A 27,351-nucleotide genomic window follows, 5' to 3' on the forward strand; every position below is an offset into this window, starting at 1 on the left:
CCCCCCCCCGACTGCTGTCAATTCTTTCAAATGTCCAGACATGTGCTGTTCTTTCGCAAAAAAACTAATTTTTTATATATTTTTAATATCCAGTAACATTTTACTGTAAAAAAAAAAAAAAAAATGCCCATCAAAAATAATCATGGGCAGAACAGCAAACTGATGGTTTCAAATATTGGTGAAAACTTTTTTGCCCACTCCTATAACAAAGAATACATCTACTTTGATGGCACTGGGTATCCCGTGATGCAGATGACACCACTTACCTTTAACCCATAAAAATATGATCAAAATCCTTACTTGATTTTCTTTAACACTGAACATTTTTTTTCTTTTAAAGCGTCTTTTCCATCAAAATTACAAAAAATAAAAATAAGAATCCTCAACTCGGAACTGAGGAGAAAACTGCAGCGGTGTCTTCACTCAGAAAAACAGAGGAAGAGGCACTAAAAAGTTGTGTGAAAACATTTTTGGTATTATTTAGTTCATTGCGACTTCAAAAAGAAATTCTTTGTTCAATTTTTTTTAAATTACTGGGTAATAATTTAAATTTGTGGATGGACGCAGGTGGCATCAGTGTGTGCATGTGTGAGCTGAGACACTCACAATGTTTATTTGCCGATGGAGGAGAAGATGCAGTTGCCTCTTTGTTTGTCTTTACTTTCATCTTTCCCCTTCTCAGGAAATATACTTCCACATGGAGTTTTGCGGCAAGGTTCCATAGTGATCGCCACTCCCACACCGCTACGTCCTGACATCATACGGGTAACCTCTGTCCATGTATCCTGGGCTGGGTCATAACATTCCACACTGTCCAAGAATGTGTTCCCATCATACCCACCTAAAAGGCAGAAAATAGTATCATAGGGGGCAGTATTATAGTAGTTATATTATTGTATATAGGAGCAGTATTATAGTAGTTATATTCTTGTATATAGGGAGCAGTATTATAGTAGTTATATTCCTGTATATAGGGGGTAGTATTATAGTAGTTATATTCTTGTATATAGGAGCAGTATTATAGTAGTAATATTCTTGTATATAGGAGCAGTATTATAGTAGTTATATTCTTGTATATAGGGGCAGTATTATAGTAGTTATATTCCTGTATATAGGGGGCAGTATTATAGTAGTTCTATTCTTGTATATAGGAGCAGTATTATAGTAGTTCTATTCTTGTATATAGGAGCAGTATTATAGTAGTTCTATTCCTGTATATAGGAGCAGTATTATAGTAGTAATATTCTTGTATATAGGGGGCAGTATTATAGTAGTTATATTCTTGTATATAGGAGCAGTATTATAGTAGTTATATTCTTGTATATAGGGGGCAGTATTTTAGTAGTTATATTCTTGTATATAGGAGCAGTATTATAGTAGTTATATTCTTGTATATAGGGGGCAGTATTATAGTAATATTCTTGTATATAGGAGCAGTATTATGGTAGTTATATTCTTGTATATAGGGGGCAGTATTATAGTAGTTATATTCTTGCATATAGGAGGAGTATTATAGTAGTTATATTCTTGTATATAGGTAGCAGTATTATTGTAGTTATATTCTTGTACAAAGGAGCAGTATGTGTCAGGCTCCATAGACTTCCATTACGAGTTCAACGCTTTTTTTTCTAAGCTCGTCCTGCATAAAGAGCCCATGGAGCCTCATTTAAGAGTCTCAAAAAACAGGACTAGCCAGATATCCCTCTGGGAAGGGCTCAGCCAAGGCGTTGCTACTGTAGGTCACGGATGAGACTGGCTTCTTCATGTAGTATAATCTGGCATACTAACCTTAAAACATATCATAATACAGCTGTAAAGTCAGTCAACTCAGCGTTATTTGGGCAATTATAATAAACGTTACTTCCCCTACTTTATGCTATGTTGTGAGTGAGGCTACAGCTAGATGGCGATAGTGGACAGCACCGTTTCACATATTTACATAATGTATTCATCTGTCTCAGGTACCTAGCACGTAGATCTTCCCTTGGTGAACAGTGACCCCCAGCGCACTCCTCCGGTGGGTCATAGGTGACACAAAACTCCAGGAGTCTCTTTCCACATCATACTTCTCCACGCTGTTCAGCTGGTCTCTCCCATCATAACCTCCCATGGCGTAGACACTAGTATCGAGCGCACAGGCACCTGCAAATGGGAAAGGTTACTGTCTGATCACAAATCAGATACTGTCACAAATCAGATATGTAGCCAGGGTTACATAAAAGTTACATAAATAAACTCAGATTTGCTTCTGAGATTCTCTCTGCATAGCTGCCTGCTCTTCTATAGCTGTAACCAGAGCATCAGGTATGGCAGCCATGAAACCTATTTCCAGCTATAGAACAGCGGGCAAGCAGCTATGCAGAATCCATCCACAGCAGATGTATAGGATTCTGCATAGCTATGTGTATTTAGGATGGGGAGGGGAGACCTGTTCAGCTGCTGATTACACACACAGTATATATAATATATAAATAAAATAAATAAATAAATGGTTACACTTTAAGGATGGGCTCACACTACGGAATCCGTGTGGATAAGTTCCGGCCGATTCCGTCGCTTGTACCCACTCACGGCGGCGCGCATATCCGCCCGTGCCATAGACACCAGTCTATGCGGATTCCACCTTCCACCGAAAGAACGGACATGTCAATTCTTTTGGCGGACAGCGGAATCGGCCCGGCCATAGAATGGTGTGTATGGCACAGACAGATATGCGCGCAGCCAAGGGCGGCGGAATCCGCCGCAATTTATCCACATGGATTACGTAGTGTAAACCCACCCTAAAGGGAAACTATCAGCAGGTTAGGATATGTCCCTATTGCATGGGAGATACAAAGGAGGAAGGTGTGTGTCTTACCCTCCTCCTCAGTGCTGTTCGTCACTGACCCACCACTTTCTAATGATAATAAATGGAGCAGGCCGGCTGGGGGCTGGGGGTGGGCGATGCTCCTAACTCCAGTGCTTGTCTCTCTTCTCCTTGCCATTGTTTTAACATTTACCCAAATGCTCCAGTCCAGCAAACCGCCCAGCTGACATGTCAATTCTTTGAGCGGAAAGGCGAGGCGCACAAGCCCTCCCATAGACAGCCAGTATGAGACAGAGGCTGGCGGGATTCCACGGCGGAGAGTTCCGTTGCGGAATTCCGCCTCTTTACTCCAAGTGAACTGGTCCATACAGTTGCTGATGACCAATTCATCAGGGGTATGTGATTAGCAGCACATGGCTGCCACCTACCCTCTTAATTCCTTCAGGAGCAGTAAGGCTGGGTTTACACATACAATTTTTTTTCACACGCTGCTTTAGCATTTTGGCCTGGTTGTTGTTATATACTGGCATGGTATCATTTGTGTTGTACATCAGAGGTTGTCTTTACCTAATTTTGAGGCCTTCTAAGGACCAGATGCCATGATATGTAAAACCAAAGAACTCAAAAGAGGGAGAACTTCCTTTTCAGCTTGATCATCATTGGGAATTAGGAATATACAGGATTAAAAGACCTTCCAAAAACAGCGCCACACCTGTCCCCAAGTTTATGTATGGTACTGCAGCTCAGTTACATTGAAGTGAATGGAGTAGAGCTGTAATACCACACACAACCTGGGGACAGATGCATTGGGAATTTTAGAAAGTAGCTGATTTAGTTTTAAAGCCGGATAACGCCTTTAAGTCACAACTTGTAGTAATTACACTGGACTCACCGGCACCGCTCCGTACAACATTCATCGATGCAATGTCCCGCCATTCATCTGTTTCCGGATAATAACACTCGGCTGAGTTCAATCTGTTTGTCCCATCAAATCCGCCTACAGCATAGAGAAGCCGGTTCAGTACAGCTACCCCGACGCCGATCCGCCGCGTCTTCATTGGGGCTACAATCTGCCATTCATCTTTCTCTGGGTCATACCTGTGGAAACAGGACAAGGGTGAAAATGAAGCAATAGGAAATAATACAATGACACAGATGCGAGACAGATCCTATACTAACGCGCGATGCCGACTATACTATGCAATAAAACAAAAGGCAACAGAAAAAGGAAAAAAAATATATATATTTTTCATACTATGTTCAGGCTTCCCTAGAGTGCATAGGTAATGCCGGCTTCCCTGTCGGTCTAGGACAGTGGATTGGTAATGCCGGCTTCCCTGTCAGTCTAGGACAGTGGATTGGTAATGCCGGCTTCCCTGTCAGTCTAGGACAGTGGATTGGTAATGCCGGCTTCCCTGTCAGTCTAGGACAGTGGATTGGTAATGCCGGCTTCCCTGTCAGTCTAGGACAGTGGATTGGTAATGCCGGCTTCCCTGTCAGTCTAGGACAGCGGATTGGTAATGCCAGCTTCCCTGTCGGTCTAGGACAGTGGATGGGTTATGCCGGCTTACCTGTCAGTCTAGGACAGTGGATGGGTTATGCCGGCTTCCCTGTCAGTCTAGGACAGTGGATTGGTAATGCCGGCTTCCCTGTCAGTCTAGGACAGTGGATTGGTAATGCCGGCTTCCCTGTCAGTCTAGGACAGTGGATTGGTAATGCCGGCTTCCCTGTCAGTCTAGGACAGCGGATTGGTAATGCCAGCTTCCCTGTCAGTCTAGGACAGTGGATGGGTTATGCCGGTTTTCTTTACGGCTTAGGACTCTGGATGGCTAATATCAGCTGACGTACTATGGTGAACAGCTTTGCTTTTATGCCTTGATCAGACATCACGGCAGGAATGGGTCAGAGATAACTGTGTGGTTGAGATAAAACAACCAGTTAGTTCTTCCTATGACCGGGCTGGGGATATCACGAGTTCTCCTCCTGACCATGAAGGAGACACAGGCAGACCTAGCAGCACAGAGGTCGTTGATTTTACACTAACATTATATACATATACACATACATTTCTTCAAAGCACCTACTGCAGGAGCGTATCTGCGGATCCCACCCATAAGAACAAACATATATTAAATATCTGATGTTTCACTCAAGTTTATAAAACCAGTTAGAAGCGGAAACCTAAGAGGAAACACTGGGAGCTGGCACGGCTTACATACTGGTTTATTTACAGGATGTCGAATGGCGCTGCCAACCGCATCTGCAAGAAGAGCAGCAATATGTACACATATACACACTGCCATACACAGACAAAACATGATGGGAGCTGTAGTTTTGCAGGTTGGGGGGGGGAGGGGTCTGGTTTACAATCACATGGCGGCAACTCAGTGCATTTAGGCATGTAGACATGGTCAAGACAATTTTCTGTAGTTCAAACCGAGCATCAGTATGGGGAAGAAAGGTGATTTGAGTGCCTTTGAACGTGGCATGGTTGTTGGTGCCAGAAGGGCTGGTCTGAGTATTTCAGAAACTGCTGATCTACTGGGATTTTCACGCACAACCATCTCTAGGGTTTACAGAGAATGGTCCGAAAAAGAAAAAACATCCAGTGAGCGGCAGTTCTGTGGGCGGAAATGCCTTGTTGATGCCAGAGGTCAGAGGAGAATGGGCAGACTGGTTCCAGCTGATAGAAAGGCAACAGTGACTCAAATAGCCAACCGTTACAACCAAGGTAGGCAGAAGAGCATCTCTGAACGCACAGTACGTCCAACTTTGAGGCAGATGGGCTACAGCAGCAGAAGACCACACCGGGTGCCACTCCTTTCAGCTAATAACAGGAAACTGAGGCTACAATTTGCACAAGCTCATCGAAATTGGACAGTAGAAGATTGGAAAAACGTTGCCTGGTCTGATGAGTCTCGATTTCTGCTGCGACATTCGGATGGGTCAGAATTTGGCGTCAACAACATGAAAGCATGGATCCATCCTGCCTTGTATCAACGGTTCAGGCTGGTGGTGGTGTCATGGTGTGGGGAATATTTTCTTGGCACTCTTTGGGCCCCTTGGTACCAATTGAGCATCGTTGCAACGCCACAGCCTACCTGAGTATTGTTGCTGACCATGTCCATCCCTTTATGACCACAATGTACCCAACATCTGATGGCTACTTTCAGCAGGATAATGCGCCATGTCATAAAGCTAGAATCATCTCAGACTGGTTTCTTGAACATGACAATGAGTTCACTGTACTCAAATGGCCTCCACAGTCACCAGATCTCAATCCAATAGAGCATCTTTGGGATGTGGTGGAACGGGAGATTCGCATCATGGATGTGCAGCCGACAAATCTGCGGCAACTGTGTGATGTCATCATGTCAATATGGACCAAAATCTCTGAGGAAGCTTCCAGCACCTTGTTGTATCTATGCCACGAAGAATTGGGGCAGTTCTGAAGGCAAAAGGGGGTCCAACCCGTTACTAGCATGGTGTACCTAATAAAGTGGCCAGTGAGTGTGTATATTATATATATTTTTTTATTTTTTGCAAAAATCAGTAGTATAAGATTTTAATAAACTTTATAATAGGATTTATTAGGCAAAAAAGTCTCTTTCTGTACTCAAAAAGCAATTTCCCAGCCTCCCCCCTCCCCATCAGGCAAACCCGTCTTCATTACAGAGAAGCCAGTGAAGACGGGTTCTGCTGTGTCCATTATATCCTATGGAGGGGGGAGGGAGCAGGAAGAGGTAACATGAAGGTCCACTGTTTGCACACTGTCTGGGCACCTAAAATGCTGGATTCAGGAGTCAGAAAGGTCAGTGCTTATCTAGGAACTTGCTGAGAGAAGATTGCAGGCTGTAGTGCTGTGTAGGACTGCTCCGTGCTCAGTCACTCCTAACAGCCCCTCCCCTCTCCATAGAGCATAACGGACACAGAAATCCTGCTTCTTCTCAAGTGAGGGGGGGAAGCTAGGAAAACTGCTTTTTCAGTTCAAAAGGAAACAATTTTGGTAAATAAAACCTATTACAGAGTTTCTTAAAAATCGCTTGTACTATAGATGTTTATTGTTTTCAGAAAAATTACCCTGAAATGGTAGTTACGCTTTAAGGACGTGTAATCATTATAACCATCTCTACTTTGTATTGAAGTCCCTGTGGTTCAGGATGATAATGCATCTTGCCACACAGCAACAAGTGGCCGTTACAACACCGAGGAGACATGTTATGTAATAGGGTGATAGAGGGGGGGGCCCTCCTTCTGTCTGACCATTACAGACTAAGTAATAAGATGGGGTATGGAGGATTTTAATACGTCTTCTTCCAGAGAAGAAACCACAGTATGGAGTCATGTGGCCCGCAGGATGTGGCCTCTATAAGGTAGCAACGTTATAAAGAGAGACTGCAGGACGTTGCTGATACAAAGTCCATTATATATAAGTCATTACTGCATTTCTTATGTACTTTGCCTTTGTGTTGAAAAGATCCCTCCACCTCCACAGCTGTTGTGTAGAATTAACTATGGAACTGCTTAAAGGGGTACTCCTACATTAGGTAAAAATAATGCTGCAGAGACATATAGCATTACTTACCTGTCTGTGCCAGTTATGAAACCAGCAAAAATCCATTTGTTTTGGGGTCTTAGTTCTGTACTTCCTGATTGAACAGTTGCTCAGTACTACAATTCCCAGAAGGCATTGCTATCCTTTAGTTCTCCATCACAGCTCTTCCACCCTGTCTACTACCCATCCCACAGCACACCAGACAGTTCCCGGACGAAAGCTGCTGCAGAACATCTCATTACACAGCAGACTATTGCATTAGTGAGGTTGCCGCACTGTTCTTTCTGTGACTACCCTCAGGATAGGTCACTGATAAGTTTTGCCCCATGATGCATTAGACCAGTATGATAATTTCACAGCATGTGCCACAGATGTGCCTCTGGGACCCTCCGCTAGCTATCTGCCCATGTGTCATTTACAACACTCACCTTTCCACACTGTTGTGATGAAGACACCCATGAGATCCTCCAACTGCGTAGATCTGTCCATCTATGACGCCCGCACCAACCCGGTTCCTGGGAACACTCATAGGTGCACAGGGCGACCACTGGTTGTTCATTGGATTGTAGCAGTCCAGAGCGTTTGAGTCCTCGTTGCAGTCTGGCGCATTGTTACGGCCCCCGACCGCGTAAAAGAGACCCCCGAGAACACAACCAGCGAGGCCACTCCGCGGCACTTCCAAGGGAGCCAAACTAAGCCATTCTCCCTCCATTGGGTTGTAAGCCTCCATGAAATTGAGGGACTGTCGAAAGTAGCCTCCGGCCACGTATATGAACTGAGGAATGTTGGGACTCCTCCCCTGAGGTCCGGTCGGCTTATGGAGAGTCAGATCCCGGAAGATCTGAGCCAAATAGTCCTGGCAGCGGCTGTCTCCTCGAAGGATCTCACATCGCTGGAGTTGGAGCTTAAGGAAGTTTGGGGTCAATGAATGACAGCGCACCGCCTTCAATAGTGCCTGTATGTATGGCCGCCGGTTCCCACAGTCGTACTTCACCCAATTTATGCAAGCGTGGAAGACCTCAGACTCGCAGCGCACGTTCAGGTCGTCTCGGCTGATCAGGTTGACCAGCTGACAGCGGGTGAGGTTGAAGAACTCCTCTTGCTTAGAAACCTGTGGAAAGGGGGGGGGGGGGGGAAAAAGTGTTAGAAGATGTAACGGAGATAATGAATTATGGGCAATGGCGTCTGATCACATGATCAGGGTGGAGAAATTACTGGTAAAGCTTCCAGTTATAAACCCTGCTAAATAAATAATGCTGCCACAACATATTCTGGAAAATACTGCCTTGGTGTCGAAATGAAAGTACCAAACCGTAACATATGACACCTACATAGCTGCTCCATACAAATACAGCTACACAGTACCTGAGCCTGCAAGATAGAGGTCATCAGAATCCTTGCCGAATAATGCCGCCATACAGTGCCAAAATAAAATTACTAACAGCGCCCATGATATACGATTCCACATAGCAGCTGAACACACAATACAGGGTGCGAATACTACCGCCATACAGTGCTTGAACTAAGGTGATAGAGGCCCTGATGCAATGGCCCTCTTCTCTAATGGCCCTCTTCTCTTTAGACCATTAAAACTAAAGGGGAGAGGTTTTCGATGGGGATTTGCTGCTGCTCTGGACAGTTCCTGACATGGACAGAGGTGGCAGCAGAGAGCACTGTGTCAGACTGGAAAGAATACACCACTTCCTGCAGGACATACAGTAGCTAGAAGTACTGGAAGACTGGAGATTTTTTAAATAGAATTAAACTACTAAATCTATATAACTTTGTGAAAACAGTGGATTTAAAAATTTGTTGCCGAACTGGCCCCCGTGGTGGTAAATGTTGGCATCAAGAAGTATACAAGGAAAATAGGATTTAGCAAACTATACAGCAAAATATGCCTGGGGGGGGGGGAAAGTGCTTAAAAAAAAAAAAAAAAAAAAAAGTTGGCTTTTCATTAGGTTAAAAATCCCTATGACAGCTGATGGACTTCATACCGCCAGATACTGTGGTTTTTTTTTTTTTTAAACGGTTTCTACTTCCTCACTGTAATAATTTTTTCTACATTATGGAGGCGGCCATAGTGCCCAACCTTCGGCTCTTTTAACAGCATTTAGAGAGACGCTTTACAGCAGGGATGAGGAACCTTTGGCCCTCCAGCTGTTGCAAAACTACAATTCCCATCATGCCTGGACAGCCAAAGCTTCGCTTTGGCTGTCCAGGCATGATGGGAATTGTAGTTTTGCAACAGCTGGAGGGCCAAAGGTTCCCCATCCCTGCTTTACGGCATACTAAAAAAAAAACTGAAAAATTCTATTTTTTTTATTATTAAAAGAGTTATTTTTTGATGACCCTTCCCCTTTAAGTGCTTTTACTCTTGAGGTTTTGCATCCAATACAGGGTCTGGTAGGTACTTTAAGGCTTTGATCACAGGGAAGGTGTGCAGCTGGAGAAACAATATGAACTTCTATTTATTCTCAACCCAAAGCAAGAAACAGAGACTGAGAATAGTGGATAACTGGGTGAGGTTTGATGGTGCTGGGTGCTCAGAATATTGCAGAGCAGCATGACATTGCACCTTCGCTCCGTCAGTCCTGTTTTTCCTGGTGAAATCTTTACATAAGTGACCCCAGCGAGAGAGTGCACATTCCTGCCCGGGAGGAGGCAATGACTCAGCAAGACACAAGGACGTGTGACTTATCCCGTAAACATCTCGCTGTGCTGGATGCCTGACACCTTTATCATCTGCGGGACTATCAGACGGCCCAGACACAGGAACTATCAGGGTGCAGCCCACTGTAGAGGGGGAGCTGACAATATGGCTGTTTTTCTTTGGTACACCTGCAATACCAGACTGGGCCTGTATCTAACAGGGGGCGCCGTTTCATTTTTCTAACACTGTATAAAAAATAGAAGCTGAGCTCTGGGGTCGTATCGGTCGTATGTCGTTGATCGTTTATTTAGATCTGAACCTAAAATTATCGTTAATTGTTCGCTGTAATTTCACGTTCGTTCAAGTTCCGCGTTTTTTTCACTAATCGTTCAGTGTAATAGCACATTGTTCATTGTTCCTTCTGATCCCAGAAAAACAGACGATCATAGTAACGTTCGTAACTAACGATTATCGTTCTGTGTAATATGGTGAACGATTTCAGGTTAATGATAAACAATGTCGTTTGCCATCGTTTATCGTTAGTCGTAAAAAAAATCGCTCAGTGTAATAGGACCCTAAGTGTCTCTGGGAGTTGTAGTTTTCTTTAGCCGCCTCCTCCTGCTAATATGAGAGGGGGATCAGGTCTGGCCAGAGCAGCCTAAGAGAAGTGAGGGGGATTGGGGAAGGAGGGGGGGTCTTCTTTCGGGATTATCCTGTGCAGGTAGTGAGGAGCAAGATAGTGATAATACTATATAGAGTTTATACTGATCAGCTGCTGAATGCTGAGGCTGCAGGGGGTCCTCTATGTGTAGGTCATGTGAACAAAACCTGAGAAAAAATTGCCATTCACTGACAGCAAGAAGGGATCCTGAAAAACTTCTTAGATTTAAACAAAATAGAAAACTTAAAGGGGTATTCCGCTCAAACATAACTTTTGTTATCTTTCTGCCCACTAACATTTCCTTCCATACTTGTTATTGTTATCTATTCATTCTCCTTCCCCCCAGTTCTCGTCTGCTGCTTTCTGCTGAAGACACAAAAATCTGTGTGTGAGCTTTTCTATCTCCTTCTCCCTTCTGAGATGGCTGCAACTTCGTAGCTTCTTTGTAATGTTGGGAGGGTTGTTGGTTATTCTGAAGTCAGGTTGCTGATGAACTCACTGTGAATAACCCTCCCAGTACTACAAAGAAATTGCAATGTTGCAGATACAGCCTGCCAGGGACTTGTTTACATCAGCCACCTCAGAAGGGAGGGGGAGGAGGGGGAGACAGTGAGAAAAGCTCACACACAGATCTTTCTGTTTTCAGCAGAAAGCAGCAGCTGAGAACTGGGGGAAGAAGACTGAATAAATAATAACAAGTATGGAAGGAATTGTTAGTCTCACCATGGGCAGCAACGTGTTATGTTTGAGTGGAATACCCCTTTAAAAATGAGAAAATCCCTACATGTAAGACCATGATCTCTGTAAGCTGTCAGTGAATGAAAACCCTAAACAAATCCTCATCTAGTTGCCAATGCCCTTTGTAACATCTCCGCTTGCTGGAAGACTTGTTGTTTAGGTGCAGACTCCGAGGTTGTGTGGACCTAACGCTTCTTGCGGTGGACAATGTATTCTTTGGTTTTGTTCAGACCAGTTATAACCAGTGGAGCAGCAGGAGCTGGAGACATTGCTGTAGATGGGTCCTGCAATGACACCTAATATGTGATTCACAGTGAGACACGGTCCTATGATGTGACTATGTAACTAGGCAGGTAAGCGGCAATTAGAGGGAACAATGGTGGTACACAATCCCCCGGCCTGGAGGAACCGGCAGACAAGGCACCGGTACAGATCACATTACACCGCTCACATAAGAACAAGCTATGGATGCTGCTTTCTATTTCCAGTTCTTAGAAAGACATAAGAGACTACACAGAGGAGACCTGTCCTGTCCATAACGGGTCTCTAAGAATAGCCGTCAGGATGTCCTCCGTATAACTACATGCACTGTATAGAACACCAGGGGGGTCAGACTCAACGGCCCTCCAGCTGTTGCAAAACTACAATTCCCATCATGCCTGGTCAGCTATGGCTGTCCATGCTTGATGGGAATTGTAGTTTTGCAACAGCTGGAGGGCGGTGAGTTTGACACTCCTTTCTGTAGAGGATCCTTGATGGGGACAGGACTCTCTTCTTACCAGGTCACCACCATGAACCCTGTTCCGCCTGTACCCTGGCTGTATGCACCATCTCTGCTGCTTGTTTACAGCACCTATACAACACCAATACTCTCTCGTGCAACCACTGTCTAGCAGCCCCAAGTCCGCCTATGTATCCAAGTACAAATGATTCAGGAAGAAATAAGCGGGGGATTTTCCTACAAAAACAGCGCCCCTCCTACCCCTGAAAAGTGTCAGGTTACTGCAGCTCAGTCCTGACACTGATCCCCCATATTGGGGATTGAGAATAAGTTATTTTAATCTAGAATAGCCCCTAAAAAAGACAGCGAGGCCTGAGCGAGGGACTACTAGACAGAAGTGTCTCCTGGGTGGACCATCACTTAAGTAATAATACTATAATTACCTAGAAAATTATATATATACACACACACATATATATATATATATATATATATATATATATACACACACACACACACACACACACACATTATATATATATATATATATTATATATGAAAGGCATACCTAAAGCCAGATAAACATATGCAGCTTTATGCACACATCTACATTAACTAGAAGTAGATAAACTTGCTGCTACATATTTAGCTTCTCCTGTAAGTTACAGAGTTCAATCTAAATAGGACACGTCTCTCTTCCACCCACACAGTTCAGCGCCGAAGCTTCTATTGAAGTCTATGGAGGTTTTGTGGCTTCCTAAAACATTGCTCAGCACCATGTGAAAAAACCCTAAAAACCCTATAAATAGTGTTAAAGTGGAAATGCCAGACTGTTCGTGTTCGGCAACCTTCTCCGAACCCCGGCGCTCGGCAATTGACTCCTCGCGACTGCAGTGCCGGACTCCTAAGGGTGGCATCCAACGTCTGCAGCCCAGGGAGTCAAATGGCAAGTGTTCAGGTTTGGAGAAGGTCCCCGAACAGTTCTGCATCTCTGCTAAACACTAAAAAAAAAACAAAAAAAAAAAAACATAAAAACTAGTCCTATGTTTCCCTCTGACGCTGATGTTCCTTTTCTTGATTGGTACAACATTTAGGAGCATTGAAAATGTTACAAAAAATCTTAGCAACTAGACAGGAAGAACTTTTATAGTATTAACAAATACTATACTATAGTATAACAACATAAAACAAATCACTAATAAAGCAACAATAATACTAATAATAAAGCATCCAGTGTCCCGTGCTTATTTACAGAGCTGCAGAGACCTCTAGTCTGGTGACCTTAAGCCCATTTGGTTCCTGCGTCAGTCACGGACCAGATCGCTGATTCATCGCTGGCCGGGGACTTTCACAAAACCAACAAGGCAGATCTACAAAGCCTCGGTCTGTCACAGATTATGGCACTTTGTTATATTCCCATATACTGTACAGACGCGACACCAACCAGAAGAACATTAAGAAAAATCCTAGCTGCTTAGCGACTATAATAAAATATCAGTTATACGGCGCAGAGTCTCCAGGGTCCAATCACTTATGTCCGTATAATATAACAATAAAACTAGGTTCACCCAGTTCCATTGGCAATCTGCCTCCAATGCAAGTGAAAGGGATTTCCAGTTCACAGGCAATGGAAATTTCTAGATAAGTCACTTTTTTTTGTGGTGGAGAACTGAAGAATTAAGAATATGGCTAATCCATGCGTAGTATATAGTCTTACCTCTCCAAAGTGCATGTATATATACTCCCGGGCCTTCTCGTGTAGCTCCTGACAGCCGATCTGCTCAGCGAAGCTTGCGATCCCGATGGCATTGCTTGGGTCCAGCTGCTGGATGAGGAAGTCGCAGCAGGCCTTGACCACACTGTCCATCTGATACATGACGGCCCCGTTCATCACATGGATGACGCACTTCTCCCCCACCGAGATGCTAGCCGTATAGGCAAACTCCAGCAGCCGCTCCATGACCTTAGGATGGATGCCTTCGATGGTCACAGTCTCCATGCCGCACTCCTTGAGCCCGTTGGTGAACATGGCTCTGAAGACGGGGCTGCTGGAAGCCAGGACGACTTTATGGGCCACAAAGTCGGCCTGAATCTCATGGTACTTGACCCGCAGGGTCACGTCACACAGCTGATGCTCCAATCTCAGCTCATTCATGATCTGGAAGGCCTGGTTGGTGTGATCGGCCAGTGAGTAATGGAACTGGCGATTGCCATTGCTGTGTGAGGGGGTCACTTCAGCCTGGCACTCTGTGGCATACATCCCCGTCACGCTGCCGACCGCTCTTCACTTGCACATTATCCAGGGGGAGAAGGTAAAAGGTAGAACGGCTGCGGTTTACAACAGAAACTAAACTACTTGTCCGGAAGGAATCGTCTCAGGGCTGACATAGAACAGAATGGGTTAAAAAACGCAACTGCCAAAAAGTTTCACCCAAAACGATAGTAAGTTATTCCATGGTGTCCGGATTCCATAGATAAACGCTGAAAGCCCCGAACATTGTTATTCCAGAGCAAACTCCACTTATGGCGCTAAAAAACTCAGCTAAGAGAAGTCCGAGAGCACGCCGCCTAGTTCATTCTTCGTTTGATATCTATAAAAGAAAACGATACAGAAAAGTAAAGCTAGCGGTCATAGTATAATATATATCTGTGCCAATCTATTGTCCTCTGTTATCAACCAGAGCCGGACAGTGTGGTTAAAGAGAGGCCAAACTTTAAAAGGGGACTTCCTATCTTGGAGGAGAACTAGGCTCTCATACTTTATGGTTTCGGTGCAAAACATGTGTGTACACTGGCCACCCACTTGGACATGACCCCCACCCCAACCTAGGGGTCCAGTTATCCAGGATTACAAAACATAGCAGCTTTCTGTCCAAAACAGCGCCACACCTGTCTCCTCAGGCTGTGTGTGGTACTACAATTGGTCTCCATCCACATCCAATACCACTTACAAACTAAGCACAAGAGTGGCGCCATTTCTGGAAGTTATTCATAGTGATAAATAAACTTGCCGACACTCGTTCAGCAAGTTTTTCCGAACCCGAATGCTCGGCCTTTAACTCTTGGAGAAGTTGGATGCCGCCCAGAACCTACCAGGGAAACATGGATACAGCCATAGGTTATTTTTCAGGACTCCCTATGGCGGCTCCAACTTCTCTAGCGACTGGGAGCCAAATGCAGAGCGTTGGGGTTCAAAGTTCGTTGCCGAACCCAATCAGATGGGCAATTTTGCTCGTCACTATTCTTTCACTATATATATATATGCTTGTGTTACACGGCCCCAACACGGAGCTGGGCGCACAGGGCCAGACGGCTCTCTCTCTCACACCCTCTGTACTTTCCCTTTTGCACTATTATTCCTGTGTTAGTATAACCTTATGCAGTGAAATGTCACTTACCCTGCGCTATCAGCAGACCGCTTATCTCTGCCAGGTTACAAAGTCTCACTTCCTTCGCAGCACAATGGCTTCCCTTTATGTTCCCTGCCCGGTCTGAACAGGCTGCAATGTTATACCTGCACATATTTCTGACAGACGACGGGGATGACAGCTGACTAGAGGCCCGTCCCTTGCGTGTTACCACACTGGTGATCTGCCTGATACTTGCCCTGATCACCAGACGGCTTCCAATGTTTCTTAACCTAGAAGCCACAATCTGGCTAGCAGCACATTATACGGCACACGGCCCGGCAGGTTTCATTGATACCATCACTTCCCTTGCGGACAGCATCTCCACCCTCACGTATCTGCTGCTGCACCCTTTTTCCATAATAAAGAGGCACTGCAGCAGCTCTGCCTTGTGTATCATCCGCTCTCTGATCTTACATGTTAGAGGAGACACAGGCAGTCAGTGACTATCCCTTGCACTCCTATGGTCAGAGTCTATCTACAGCCATCATTAGAGTTGTGGGGGAACTCTTCAGGGTAGACACAATAACCCCACAATGCCTGACATTTCCAGGCTCCTGAGCCTCTATCACTGTACTCACTACACCCGGGCACCATGACGCCATGTGCACATAGGGTGCCGGGACTTTCAGCAGTTTTGTTGCTGTACAGATCCTCCCCATTATCCCACAATTACCAGTCTGCCTCACCTACCAGGACTACTACTATGTGCCTGATGGTGACCGCTGACGCTGCTCCAGCACTGCTCAACACTACACCACCTATAATACCCAGACTGCCCCTGACCACCTATCTACTACCAATCTGCCAGGTACTGCCTAGGACCTGACCATGCACATCTACTAGCCTGCCCTGCCACGACCCGTACCTAAGTAGCCATTTCCTATGTGCTTGCTCCTGTACTACTACCCCTAGAACAAGCAGCAGCTGACCAGCCACCCATCAGCCTGTCCCTCTCCTATAACCCTTGGCACTACCATCTTCCTGTCCCTCTCCTATTACCCTTGGCACTACCATCTTCCTGTCCCTCTCCTATTACCCCTGGTCCCGGCAGCCTGTCTCTGTCCTATCACCCCTGGCACTGGCAGCAGCCTGTCCCTCTCCTATTCCCCCTGTCCCCATCAGCCTGTCCCTCTCCTATTACCCCTGGTCCCGGCAGTCTGTCCCTCTTCTATAACCCTTGGCACTACCATCTTCCTGTCCCTCTCCTATTACCCCTGGTCCCGGCAGCCTGTCCCTCTCCCATTCCCCCTGGCACTGGCAGCAGCCTGTCCCTCTCCCATTCCCCCTGTCCCTGGCAGCAGCCTGTCCCTCTCCTATTCCCCCTGTCCCTGGCAGCAGCCTGTCCCTCTCCTATTCCCCCTGGCACTGGCAGCAGCCTGTCCCTCTCCTATTCCCCCTGGCACTGGCAGCAGCCTGTCCCTCTCCCATTCCCCCTGGCACTGGCAGCAGCCTGTCCCTCTCCTATTCCCCCTGTCCCTGGCAGCAGCCTGTCCCTCTCCTATTCCCCCTGTCCCTCTCCTAGTCCCCCTGTCCCTCTCCTAGTCCCCCTGTCCCTGGCAGCAGCCTGTCCCTCTCCTATTCCCCCTGTCCCTGGCAGCAGCCTGTCCCTCTCCTGTTCCCCCTGTCCCTCTCCTATTCCCCCTGTCCCTCTCCTGTTCCCCCTGTCCCTCTCCTATTCCCCCTGTCCCTCTCCTATTCCCCCTGTCCCTGGCAGCAGCCTGTCCCTCTCCTATTCCCCCTGTCCCTGGCAGCAGCCTGTCCCTCTCCTATTCCCCCTGTCCCTGGCAGCAGCCTGTCCCTCTCCTATTCCCCCTGTCCCTCTCCTGTTCCCCCTGTCCCTCTCCTATTCCCCCTGTCCCTGGCAGCAGCCTGTCCCTCTCCTATTCCCCCTGTCCCTCTCCCGTTCCCCCTGTCCCTCTCCCGTTCCCCCTGTCCCTCTCCTAGTCCCCCTGTCCCTCTCCTAGTCCCCCTGTCCCTCTCCTATTCCCCCACTCCCCCCCGGCAGGCAGCTATGTAGTAGCATAGAGTGTGTTGATGCATATGTTGCAGTCCCCTCCCCGCAGTGATCTGGCACAGGCTGCCCGGTGTGTGACACTTCCGCCCTCTCCTGCCCCCTCACTATACACTACAGACTACTACTACTCCCCTCCTCCTCCTCCTCCTGCCCCCTCACTATACACTATACACTATACACTATACACTACAGACTACTACTACTCTCCTCCTCCTCCTCCTGCCGCCGCACTAGCTGCCCTCGCCCTCCCTGGCCCGGTTCCCGTGCCCCGGTTTCTCACCGTCTCTGAGAGCCGCGCTCCTCCGCCCCCGCCATACTCCGAGCAGTCACCGTGACTAAGCAGCAGGACCCAGCAGCGTCACAATAAGGAGAAGGGGGCGTGTCCAGTGCGTCACAAGACAGACACTGGGCGGAGCCTCTCCGTCATAACACAGAGAGGAGGGCGGGGCAGCGCGAGGAGCGCGCTGATTGGCGGAGACGCGCGGCGTTTAGAACTTTGTGGAAGTGAAAGTTGAGTGTGAGCAGCTGATCCTCAGGAGCCGCGTCTGTGTAACCGCGGGGTGTGCACGGGGGCTCTAGGTGTCATCTCTTTGCTGCTCAGTTCTGCCTATGTGGGAGCTAGTCTGATGTCTCTATTATAACTGTATAGGAGTCTCCACTTAAATTATACTGTAAATTATATTTGAAACATTAACTGTAAATTATATTTGAAACATTAGCTAAAAGGGTGAACACCTAGTAATCCCCCCACTCAGTATGCTGAGCATGTGATTGGTGGGGCCAATGGCCAGGATGCGTCTCCTTGTACATATGTGCTGCACAGCTCTAGTCACTATAGGGTTACTGTTGCTTTGTATTATGTGATTCTGTGGACCAGTGGAGATACTTCTTTCTTCTCTACCTATCTCTGCTTCTTTCTCAGCACACTTTCTTCTCCACCACTCACAGGGACTCTTACAGACCCTGTAGGAAGTAGTCACTTGGGGAGAGGAAGTGTAGCGTCAGTTTCCCTCTGATTCCAGAACAGGCATCCCTGCTGAACTTAGCCAGGGCCTGGCTCTGCCAGGTTCCCTGTCCGTGACAGTCCAGTTGAGTTGTGTTAGTAGTTAGAGACACACGTAAGGAGAACCTAGAGACTTTTCTTTCTAAAACTGTAACTACAGACCCTATGCAGTGTTAGACCCCTACTGGAGGACAAGTCAGAGATTACCCAAACCCATGCCGTGAACCTCTCTGAAAAGTGCAGGGCACTAGTGCAGTGGAACTGACCCGGAGAGAGCAAAGCAACCGTACGTGGGTCTATGTACTCTATCTTGCAGTGCAGGTGACACCGGATAATTTAGGATACTTAGCTACTCTCAGGTAACCAAGACTGAGGCTTGTGTCACCCTGATAGGACGAGTACCCCTGACACTGCAGGGCAGAAGGTGGTTCAGCGACACTACAGTAGAAACACGGGCACAAGTATTCTACACTCAAGTATTCTTCTTTCTCACAAGTATCACTCTCTCAAGTTCTGGCAGAGCACACTATTATTCTTGGTTGGGGCTCTCACGACAAACTCCTCTACTCTTTTCTTCACTGCTCAACACTAAGCTGCCCCAGCACTACTATCCTACCTCAGCACTTAAAGTATCTCCCAGCACAGATCCTGTGAACACAAGTCTGTGCCTAAGTTATCTAGTACCAGCGTATTCTGTATTGCAAGAGACTATTAGTAAAACCATTTTATTTATTCTACTAGGACTCCGTGATCATTGCACCATCACCTACACATACTGGTTTCTTCAGTTAAATTCCCCTTTCTGTGGGTGGCGGTACCAACAGTCCGTCGCGGTCATCTTCCCACTCTGGACCACTGTGACAAGAGCCCAAGGGAACCATGACAGCCCGGCTGGTCACCGACCACTGGGGAACCGCACAGCCAGCCACAACTAAAAGCTATACCATCACACCTGTGTGCAGAACTAGTACTGGCGTCACAACAGTACCATCACTGGCTGAGCTGTATCACAACCACCAGCACAACATCATCCGGTGGCACAGCACACCTCAACTTACCCTGGCCCTGGGCTCAAGATGGCCAATCAGCGCTCGTTTGCAGTGTCTTTACAGGGCAATACTTGTAAACCTCCCTATATCTCCTCCTATTACTCCATATACCCTCCCCTATATCTCCTCCTATTACTCCATATATCCCCCCTATATCTCCTCCTATTACTCCATATATCCTCCCTATATCTCCTCCTATTACTCCATATATCCTCCCTATATCTCCTCCTATTACTCCATATATCCCCCCTATATCTCCTCCTATTACTCCATATATCCTCCCTATATCTCCTCCTATTACTCCATATACCCTCCCTATATCTCCTCCTATTACTCCATATATCCTCCCTATATCTCCTCCTATTACTCCATATACCCCCCTATATCTCCTCCTATTACTCCATATATCCTCCCTATATCTCCTCCTATTACTCCATATATCCTCCCTATATCTCCTCCTATTACTCCATATACCCTCCCCTATATCTCCTCCTATTACTCCATATACCCCCCTATATCTCCTCCTATTACTCCATATATCCTCCCTATATCTCCTCCTATTACTCCATATATCCTCCCTATATCTCCTCCTATTACTCCATATATCCTCTCCTATATCTCCTCCTATTACTCCATATACCCTCCTATATCTCCTCCTATTACTCCATATATCCTCCCTATATCTCCTCCTATTACCCCATATATCCTCCCCTATATCTCCTCCTATTACTCCATATATCCTCCCTATATCTCCTCCTATTACTCCATATATCCTCCCTATATCTCCTCCTATTACTCCATATATCCTCCCCTATATCTCCTCCTATTACTCCATATATACCCCCTATATCTCCTCCTATTACTCCATATATCCCCCTATATCTCCTCCTATTACTCCATATAACCTCCCCTATATCTCCTCCTATTACTCCATATATCCTCCCCTATATCTCCTCCTATTACTCCATATACCCCCTGTATCTCCTCCTATTACTCCATATATCCTCCGATACCTTCTATTACTACATATATCCTCCCTATATCTCCTCCTATTACTCCATATATCCTCCCCTATATCTCTTCCTATTACTCCATATATCCTCCTATACCTTCTATTACTACATATATCCTCCCTATATCTCCTCCTATTACTCCATATATCCTCCCCTATATCTCCTCCTATTACTCCATATATCCTCCCCTATATCTCCTCCTATAACTCCATATACCCCCTGTATCTCCTCCTATTACTCCATATATCTTCCTATACCTTCTATTACTCCATATACCTCCCTATATCTCCTCCTATTACTCCATATACCTCCCTATATCTCCTCCTATTACTCCATATACCTCCCTATATCTCCTCCTATTACTCCATATATCCTCCCCTATATCTCCTCCTATTACTCCATATATCCTCCCTATATCTCCTCCTATTACTCCATATATCCTCCCTATATCTCCTCCTATTACTCCATATATCCCCCCTATATCTCCTCCTATTACTCCATATATCCTCCCTATATCTCCTCCTATTACTCCATATATCCTCCCTATATCTCCTCCTATTACTCCATATATCCTCCTATATCTCCTCCTATTACTCCATATATCCTCCCTATATCTCCTCCTATTACTCCATATATCCCCTATATCTCCTCCTATTACTCCGTATATCCTCCCTATATCTCCTCCTATTACTCCATATACCTCCCTATATCTCCTCCTATTACTCCATATATCTCCTATATCTCCTCCTATTACTCCATATATCCTCCTATATCTCCTCCTATTACTCCATATATCCTCCCTATATCTCCTCCTATTACTCCATATATCCCCTATATCTCCTCCTATTACTCCATATATCCTCCCTATATCTCCTCCTATTACTCCATATATCCTCCCTATATCTCCTCCTATTACTCCATATAACCCCCCTATATCTCCTCCTATTACTCCATATGTCCTCCCTATATCCCCTCCTATTACTGTTTCTGGCAGCACCTCCCTATGTTCAGTCCTCTGTACTCCTATTCCAGGAATCTCCCCAGGGTATTACACAAGAGGTGGGTTACACATTCTCACAGACAAGGAAGTTTCTGTGCAGAGAACACAACCTGTCTCTTCAGGGTATCGCTGAGTCATTGTCCGCAGCTGATTTGCTGCCTGTTTTGCAGCAGTAGGAATGTGTGGCCGTGACTGTCGCACTTCAATCTTGTTTCACGGAACATTCATTTGTTAGTTTTTAGAAACTGTTGCAAAGTATTTTCTTCAGAAAGTCTGAACAATGTGTAAAGTGCCTGCAGTCTTGCTTTGGATATGCGCAGCAAACCCTCCGGGCATACACATCAATCATACTTACAGGCTCCAGTTCACACAGTACAGTCCCGATAAGTAACTTGTTTGCCTTTTTCAGGTCCGTATATGTTAGTATACTTTCTTGGATTCGTACAGTCTGCTGTGCTATTTCATACAGAGGTCTCCCACCAAAAGTGTTACAACCTTAGGGTCTATTTACACTGAAAGATTATTTGACAGATTATCTGCCAAAGATTTGAAGCCAGAGCCAGAAACAGACTATATAAAGAGATCAGGTCATAAAGGAAAGCCTAAGATTTCTCCTCATTTCAAATCCCTTCCTGGCTTTGGCTTCAAATCTTTGGCAGATAATCTTTATGTGTAAATGGACCCTTAGAGTATGTTCACACAATGGAAGGCCGTTGTTTTCAAGTTATACAAGGGCCGTTCATCTCATAATGCAATGATTTGCACTGAAGACATTGCAAGCAACGGCCATTCTTTCACACAATGTATTGAACAACCATTTTTCCCACGATAATAGCCCCGTGTAATAGGGCCTTAACAGCAGCATATGACACCAAGATGGAATTGATGGAGTCAAATTAAATTGTGTATGTGACTGTAATGGTGATATATAAGTGATAATAATACAAGAGAAAAAGGTTAAGTGCGCTGGAAAAAAAAACTGCATAGTTGTAAGAAGCCCCTAGTATAAGCTATTGGTTGGGCATGGAGGATACAGGTTCCATGTGTCATCCTGTGGCACGATTGTCAAGGTTAAGGAGAAGTCCGGCGAAAATTTTTATTTAAGTATTGTATTGCCCCCCAAGAGTTATACAAATCCCCAATATACACTTATTATGGGAAATGCTTATAAAGTGCGTTTTTCCCTGCACTTACTACTGCATCAAGGCTTCACTTCTTGGATAAACATAGTGATGTCACTTCCTGGATAACATGAGGATATCACTTCCTCTATAACATGGTGATGTCACTTCCTGGATAACATGGGGATATCACTTCCTCTATAACATGGTGATGTCACTTCCTGGATAGAATGGTGATGTCACGACCCGACTCCCAAAGCTGTGCAGGCTGTGGCTGCTGGAGAGGATGATGGCAGAGGGATGCTCAGTGTCCTTCCAGTGCCCTGTGTCCTTCAGTGTCCCCCTGCCATCATCCTCTCCAGCAGCCACAGCCGCACAGCTCTGGGAGTCGGGGCGTGACATCACCATGTTATCCAGGAAGTGACATCACCATGTTATCCAGGAAGTGACATCACCATGTTTTCCAGGAAGTGACATCACCATTTTATCCAGGAAGTGAAGCCTTGATGCAGTAGGAAGTGCAGGGAAAAAAGCACTTCATAAGCATTTCCCGTAATAAGTGTATATTAGTGATATGTATAACTTTTGGGGGGCAATACAATACTTTGCAAAAATTTGCACCGGACTTCTCCTTCTAGAAACCCCAAAAGACTTTAGATATTTGCTCGGTGTTGTCAAAATCAGCAGGTTCAGCCGTCAAATATGTAATGTGTATGGGGCCTTTAGAATTTCCTTCACAGGGTCCCATAGTCAGTCTCACGGGTTTACTAAGTGATATAATTAGATCCGTGAAAATGGAGAGAAACCATTTACCAGGAAATCTATTTATGGCATGTGTGTGGCTGCCATGTCAGATGGAAGATGTCCCTGTTATGTGTCCTAAGAAAGGACGCCATACAAACGTTACCCTGCACATGGCCGCTTATTACCTTTACAAGCAATGCGTGATGGTTCCATTAACTCCATTTCTAGATCTAGTTTAGTGGCACAAATTCTTCAGTGAGAACAACTAATATAGAACATATGACACATCCGGGGGGTCCGAGATCCTTCTGCTAAATAAAAGACACCAGTATTATACATGATATATAGACGGTAGCTGAGAGTCACAGATACAGATTGTGCACTTCTGTCCCTCAATTACGTTATTGCCAACAATCAATGTTCTGGAACAATTCATGGGTAGTCTGAGAAGGTGATCGTCATGAAAGGCAATGGTGTAAGTTAAAGTGTAGCTACCAGCATGGCTGCTGCTTAATCAGCAGAGAAGTCGACTCTTAATCCGGAAGTTCGGGTATCTATGGTTATGAACCACGTGTGACAGAAATGAGAGCAATCTCCACTCTGATCTAATAGAGGTCAGGCGCATTCCACTCAACGGCCATGCTGGAAAAGACAGCCAATGATCAGCTGTGATCTGTGACCATGTCTGGGTGCCTATTGATGGGATGCAGATCTTCAATGGGCAACTTTCAACTAAAGCTCCCAAAAAGGTGTCAGGCCTCTCTTTCGTATTTTGCCTTTAATGGTTTTCTCGGTTCAGACATCACTAACAATGTCTGTGCTGCTCTGCATTCATGATTATGAGGATGTTTATAGGCTCGTTTAGTGTGGGGTTGGGCCGTCTAATGCGGCCCTTATAAACATAGAAGATTGTCGGCAGAAAAATCCCCCCTGGTCCATCTAGTCTGCCCTTATATTATTTCCTTCCTTGAACTCAGGGAGAACAGTGAAAAATTCCAATGGAGTACTCATTTACGAGTCTCCATTGATTGTCCCATACAAAATTTAAATATGCAAAAAAGGGGTCCGTGGAGCCTCAGTTACGAGTCTCAAAACACGGGAATAGCCAGATATCCCTCTCTCCAGAGAAGGAAGCCCATTGCCAAGGGGTGCCTCCTAGTGGGGAGAGCACCAAACCACCCTGATACGTAGTCCCTCAGGTCCTCACTCTGTTGCGAGCTTTAGGACCTAAATAGGGAAACACCAGGGTGGCCCCTGTAAGTCAAAGTCTAACTCTGTGGCGAGTATAACTGGAGAGAGGGATATCTGGCTATTCCCGTGTTTTGAGACTCGTAACTGAGGCTCCACGGACCCCTTTTTTGCATATATATATATATATATATATATATATATATATATATATATATATAATATATATATATATATCCCAGTATACCATTATATTTATACAGCCCACTATATCATTATATATAAACAGCCCAGTATACCATTATATATATATATATATATATATATATATATATATATATATATATATATATATATATATATATACAGCCCAGCATACCATTATATATATACAGCCCAGTATACCATATATATATGTATATACAGCCCAGCATACCATTGGCTTTCCCTACAACCTAGCTGCACTGGTAAATTATTTTAAGGCTGTCAGAAATCACTACCCCTAAATCTTTATCTTTTGAAGTATTTAAAATGTTCAATTACAGTTGTGATGTATAAGCAGAGAAGTATAAACAAATGTACTTTTATTCTTCCCCCCTCCATCATTAAAATTAATCGCCCGAACAGGGACTTGAACCCTGGACCCTCAGATTAAAAGTCTGATGCTCTACCGACTGAGCTATCCGGGCTCTGACTGTGAGTGGTTTGGACATCTTACTCCAACATAATTTTCCTGGTCAACCTATACCAGTCTACAATAAATTCCCTCCATGCACCTGTGACACATTTGCTTCAAGTTGCGGGTAACATCAGTGTTTCCCTATAGGTCATATGTAAATTTAATTTAATTTTTTTTTTTGCCTAGAGGAAGCACTGAAATCACCTGCGTGGGATGTGACTGCATTATCTTGAGTTCTTATCCAGCCCTCCTTCATACTGTACATCCTAAATGTTGGAGAAGCTTCTGTACCTCCTGATCCGTCACATCCTGAGATAATTACTGCGGAGGTTTCCTAAGGACAAAGCCCCAGGTAGACAATACAGCTGCACGCGAACACATTCACACCTTACAACGAAAAGAAACACAAAACAAGTAAGGTCAGGACAACACAGGTGGCAATTCCAGAATGACACCATCACCTGACATCCCTCATGCAGTTCAAAGCATGAAACAATGGTGGATTGTCCTTTGACTTTAAAGCACCAAGAGTTCATGTTGGTTACAGCTACTGTTATTGTCTTTCATGTATGCCAAGTGCATCTATGAGTATTGCTTCAGTCTGGATGAGATCTGCTGTATCCCCTTTCGTAGCTAAAATCCCTTAAATCAGTCAGTAGTCAATATTTGTTACATAATATGGTGGAAATATGTGATGTGACTAAGGGCCCTATTACACTGGATGATTATCGTGTGAAAAATTGTTATATCGTTCGAATTTAAACGATAATTGTTCTGTGTAATTGCAGGCAACAAATGAAAAATCGTTCATATGTTGTTGATCATTGATTTAGATCTGAACTAGAGATGAGCGAACCGGGTTCGGGTTCGAGTCGATCCAAACCTGATCATTCGGTATTTGATTAGCTGGGGCTGCTGAACTTGGATAAAGCTCTAAGGTTGTCTGGAATACATGGATACAGCCAATGACTATATCCATGTTTTCCACATGGCCTTAGGGCTTTATCCAACTTCAGCAGCCACCACTAATCAAATGCCAAACGATCGGGTTCGGATCGACTCCAGCATGCTCCAGGTTCGCTCATCTCTAATCTGAACCTAAAATTATCGTTAATTGTTCGATAAAATCGTTCGCTGTAATTCCACGTTCGTTCGCTCAAGTTCCGCATTTGTTCACTACTCGTTCAGTTTAATTGCACATTGTCCATTGTTTTGCTGGGATCAGAAGGAATAAACGATCATAGTAATGATCGCAATGACGATCATAGTAACGATCGCAACTAACGACCATCGTTCTGTGTAAAATGGTGAACGATTTCAGGTTAACGATAAACAATCTCGTTTGCGATCAGTTATCGTTAGTCGTAAATCGTTAAAAATCGCTCCGTGTAATAGGACCCTTAGACATCACAATGCAAAACTGTAAAACAATAAGGACCAGGGACCGGTGGCCAGTGCCGGATTATAATATGGGCGGTTTGGGCGGCCGCCCGGGGCCCGAGGCTCCGGGGGGGCCCATACCGCCCGCCAGTGGCGTCGCTAGGCATGAATATTGGGGGCACAAGCCCCGAATAGTCATGCCTAGCCCCGAAAGTTTCTTCTCTCCCCCCGCCAGCGCTCAAAATACAGCAGTTGCGGCCTCTAATAGTGATCCGCGGCCTGCTCGCATTGCCAGCCCCCAGGTACCGCCGCGGCGCACGCATCCAATGGACAAGTGCGGGATGACATCATTGCATGCGTACGCCGCGGCCGGCCGCAGCAGCGCCCAGCTCCCGCCCAGCCTCTCTCCTGCCTCTGGAGTCCGGACGATCATCTTCAGCTGAGGGCGCAGCTTCGGGGCCGGCGTGAGCTTCCAGCAGAGAGAGCCTGTATCCCAGGCCGGAAGCTCACAGCTGCAGCCCCGTGATGCCCGAACTCTCATGCTCGGCGATGACGTCACATGTGCGCGCCGTCGAAAGAAGTTCGGGATCGCGGGGCTGCAGCTGTGAGCTTCCGG

At 45.5% G+C, this 27,351-nt stretch overlaps 1 protein-coding gene and 1 non-coding gene across 4 annotated transcripts; both read right to left on the reverse strand.

The window, feature by feature from the left end:
- On the reverse strand, positions 1–25,742 carry KEAP1 (kelch like ECH associated protein 1). 3 transcript variants are annotated; one of them, XM_069946458.1, is made up of 7 exons: positions 25,560–25,742; positions 23,674–23,799; positions 13,852–14,725; positions 7,790–8,472; positions 3,699–3,904; positions 1,966–2,142; positions 1–841 (listed from the first exon to the last, which is right to left on the reverse strand). In XM_069946458.1, exons 3-7 carry the CDS (start codon positions 14,392–14,394, stop codon positions 612–614), a joined length of 1,839 nt encoding a protein of 612 aa, XP_069802559.1. In that variant the 5' UTR covers positions 14,395–14,725; positions 23,674–23,799; positions 25,560–25,742; the 3' UTR covers positions 1–611. The 3 variants fall into 3 exon arrangements, with proteins under 3 accessions (XP_069802559.1, XP_069802551.1, XP_069802567.1); XM_069946450.1 differs by lacking the exons at positions 23,674–23,799; positions 25,560–25,742 and adding an exon at positions 17,839–17,921; XM_069946466.1 differs by lacking the exons at positions 23,674–23,799; positions 25,560–25,742 and adding an exon at positions 15,533–15,750.
- TRNAK-UUU (transfer RNA lysine (anticodon UUU)) lies at positions 25,293–25,365 on the reverse strand. The gene has a single exon. It is a non-coding gene; the product is annotated as a tRNA-Lys (tRNA).
- Positions 25,743–27,351: the final 1,609 nt, after the last annotated feature.

The sequence above is a fragment of the Dendropsophus ebraccatus genome, chromosome 1, assembly GCF_027789765.1.
Source record: "Dendropsophus ebraccatus isolate aDenEbr1 chromosome 1, aDenEbr1.pat, whole genome shotgun sequence".
In the NCBI taxonomy this organism is placed as follows: domain Eukaryota; kingdom Metazoa; phylum Chordata; class Amphibia; order Anura; family Hylidae; genus Dendropsophus; species Dendropsophus ebraccatus.

Bases quoted from the DNA above. Each gene is read 5' to 3' on its own strand.
- KEAP1 (XM_069946458.1), bottom strand. From the start codon at position 14,394: ATGTATGCCACAGAGTGCCAGGCTGAAGTGACCCCCTCACACAGCAAT. The intron at 2,143-3,698 runs GTGAGTCCAGTG...TCCCATTTGCAG, and splicing joins TGTTGTACGGAGCGGTGCCG to GTGCCTGTGCGCTCGATACT. The intron at 842-1,965 runs GTACCTGAGACA...TCTGCCTTTTAG, and splicing joins AGGGAAGATCTACGTGCTAG to GTGGGTATGATGGGAACACA.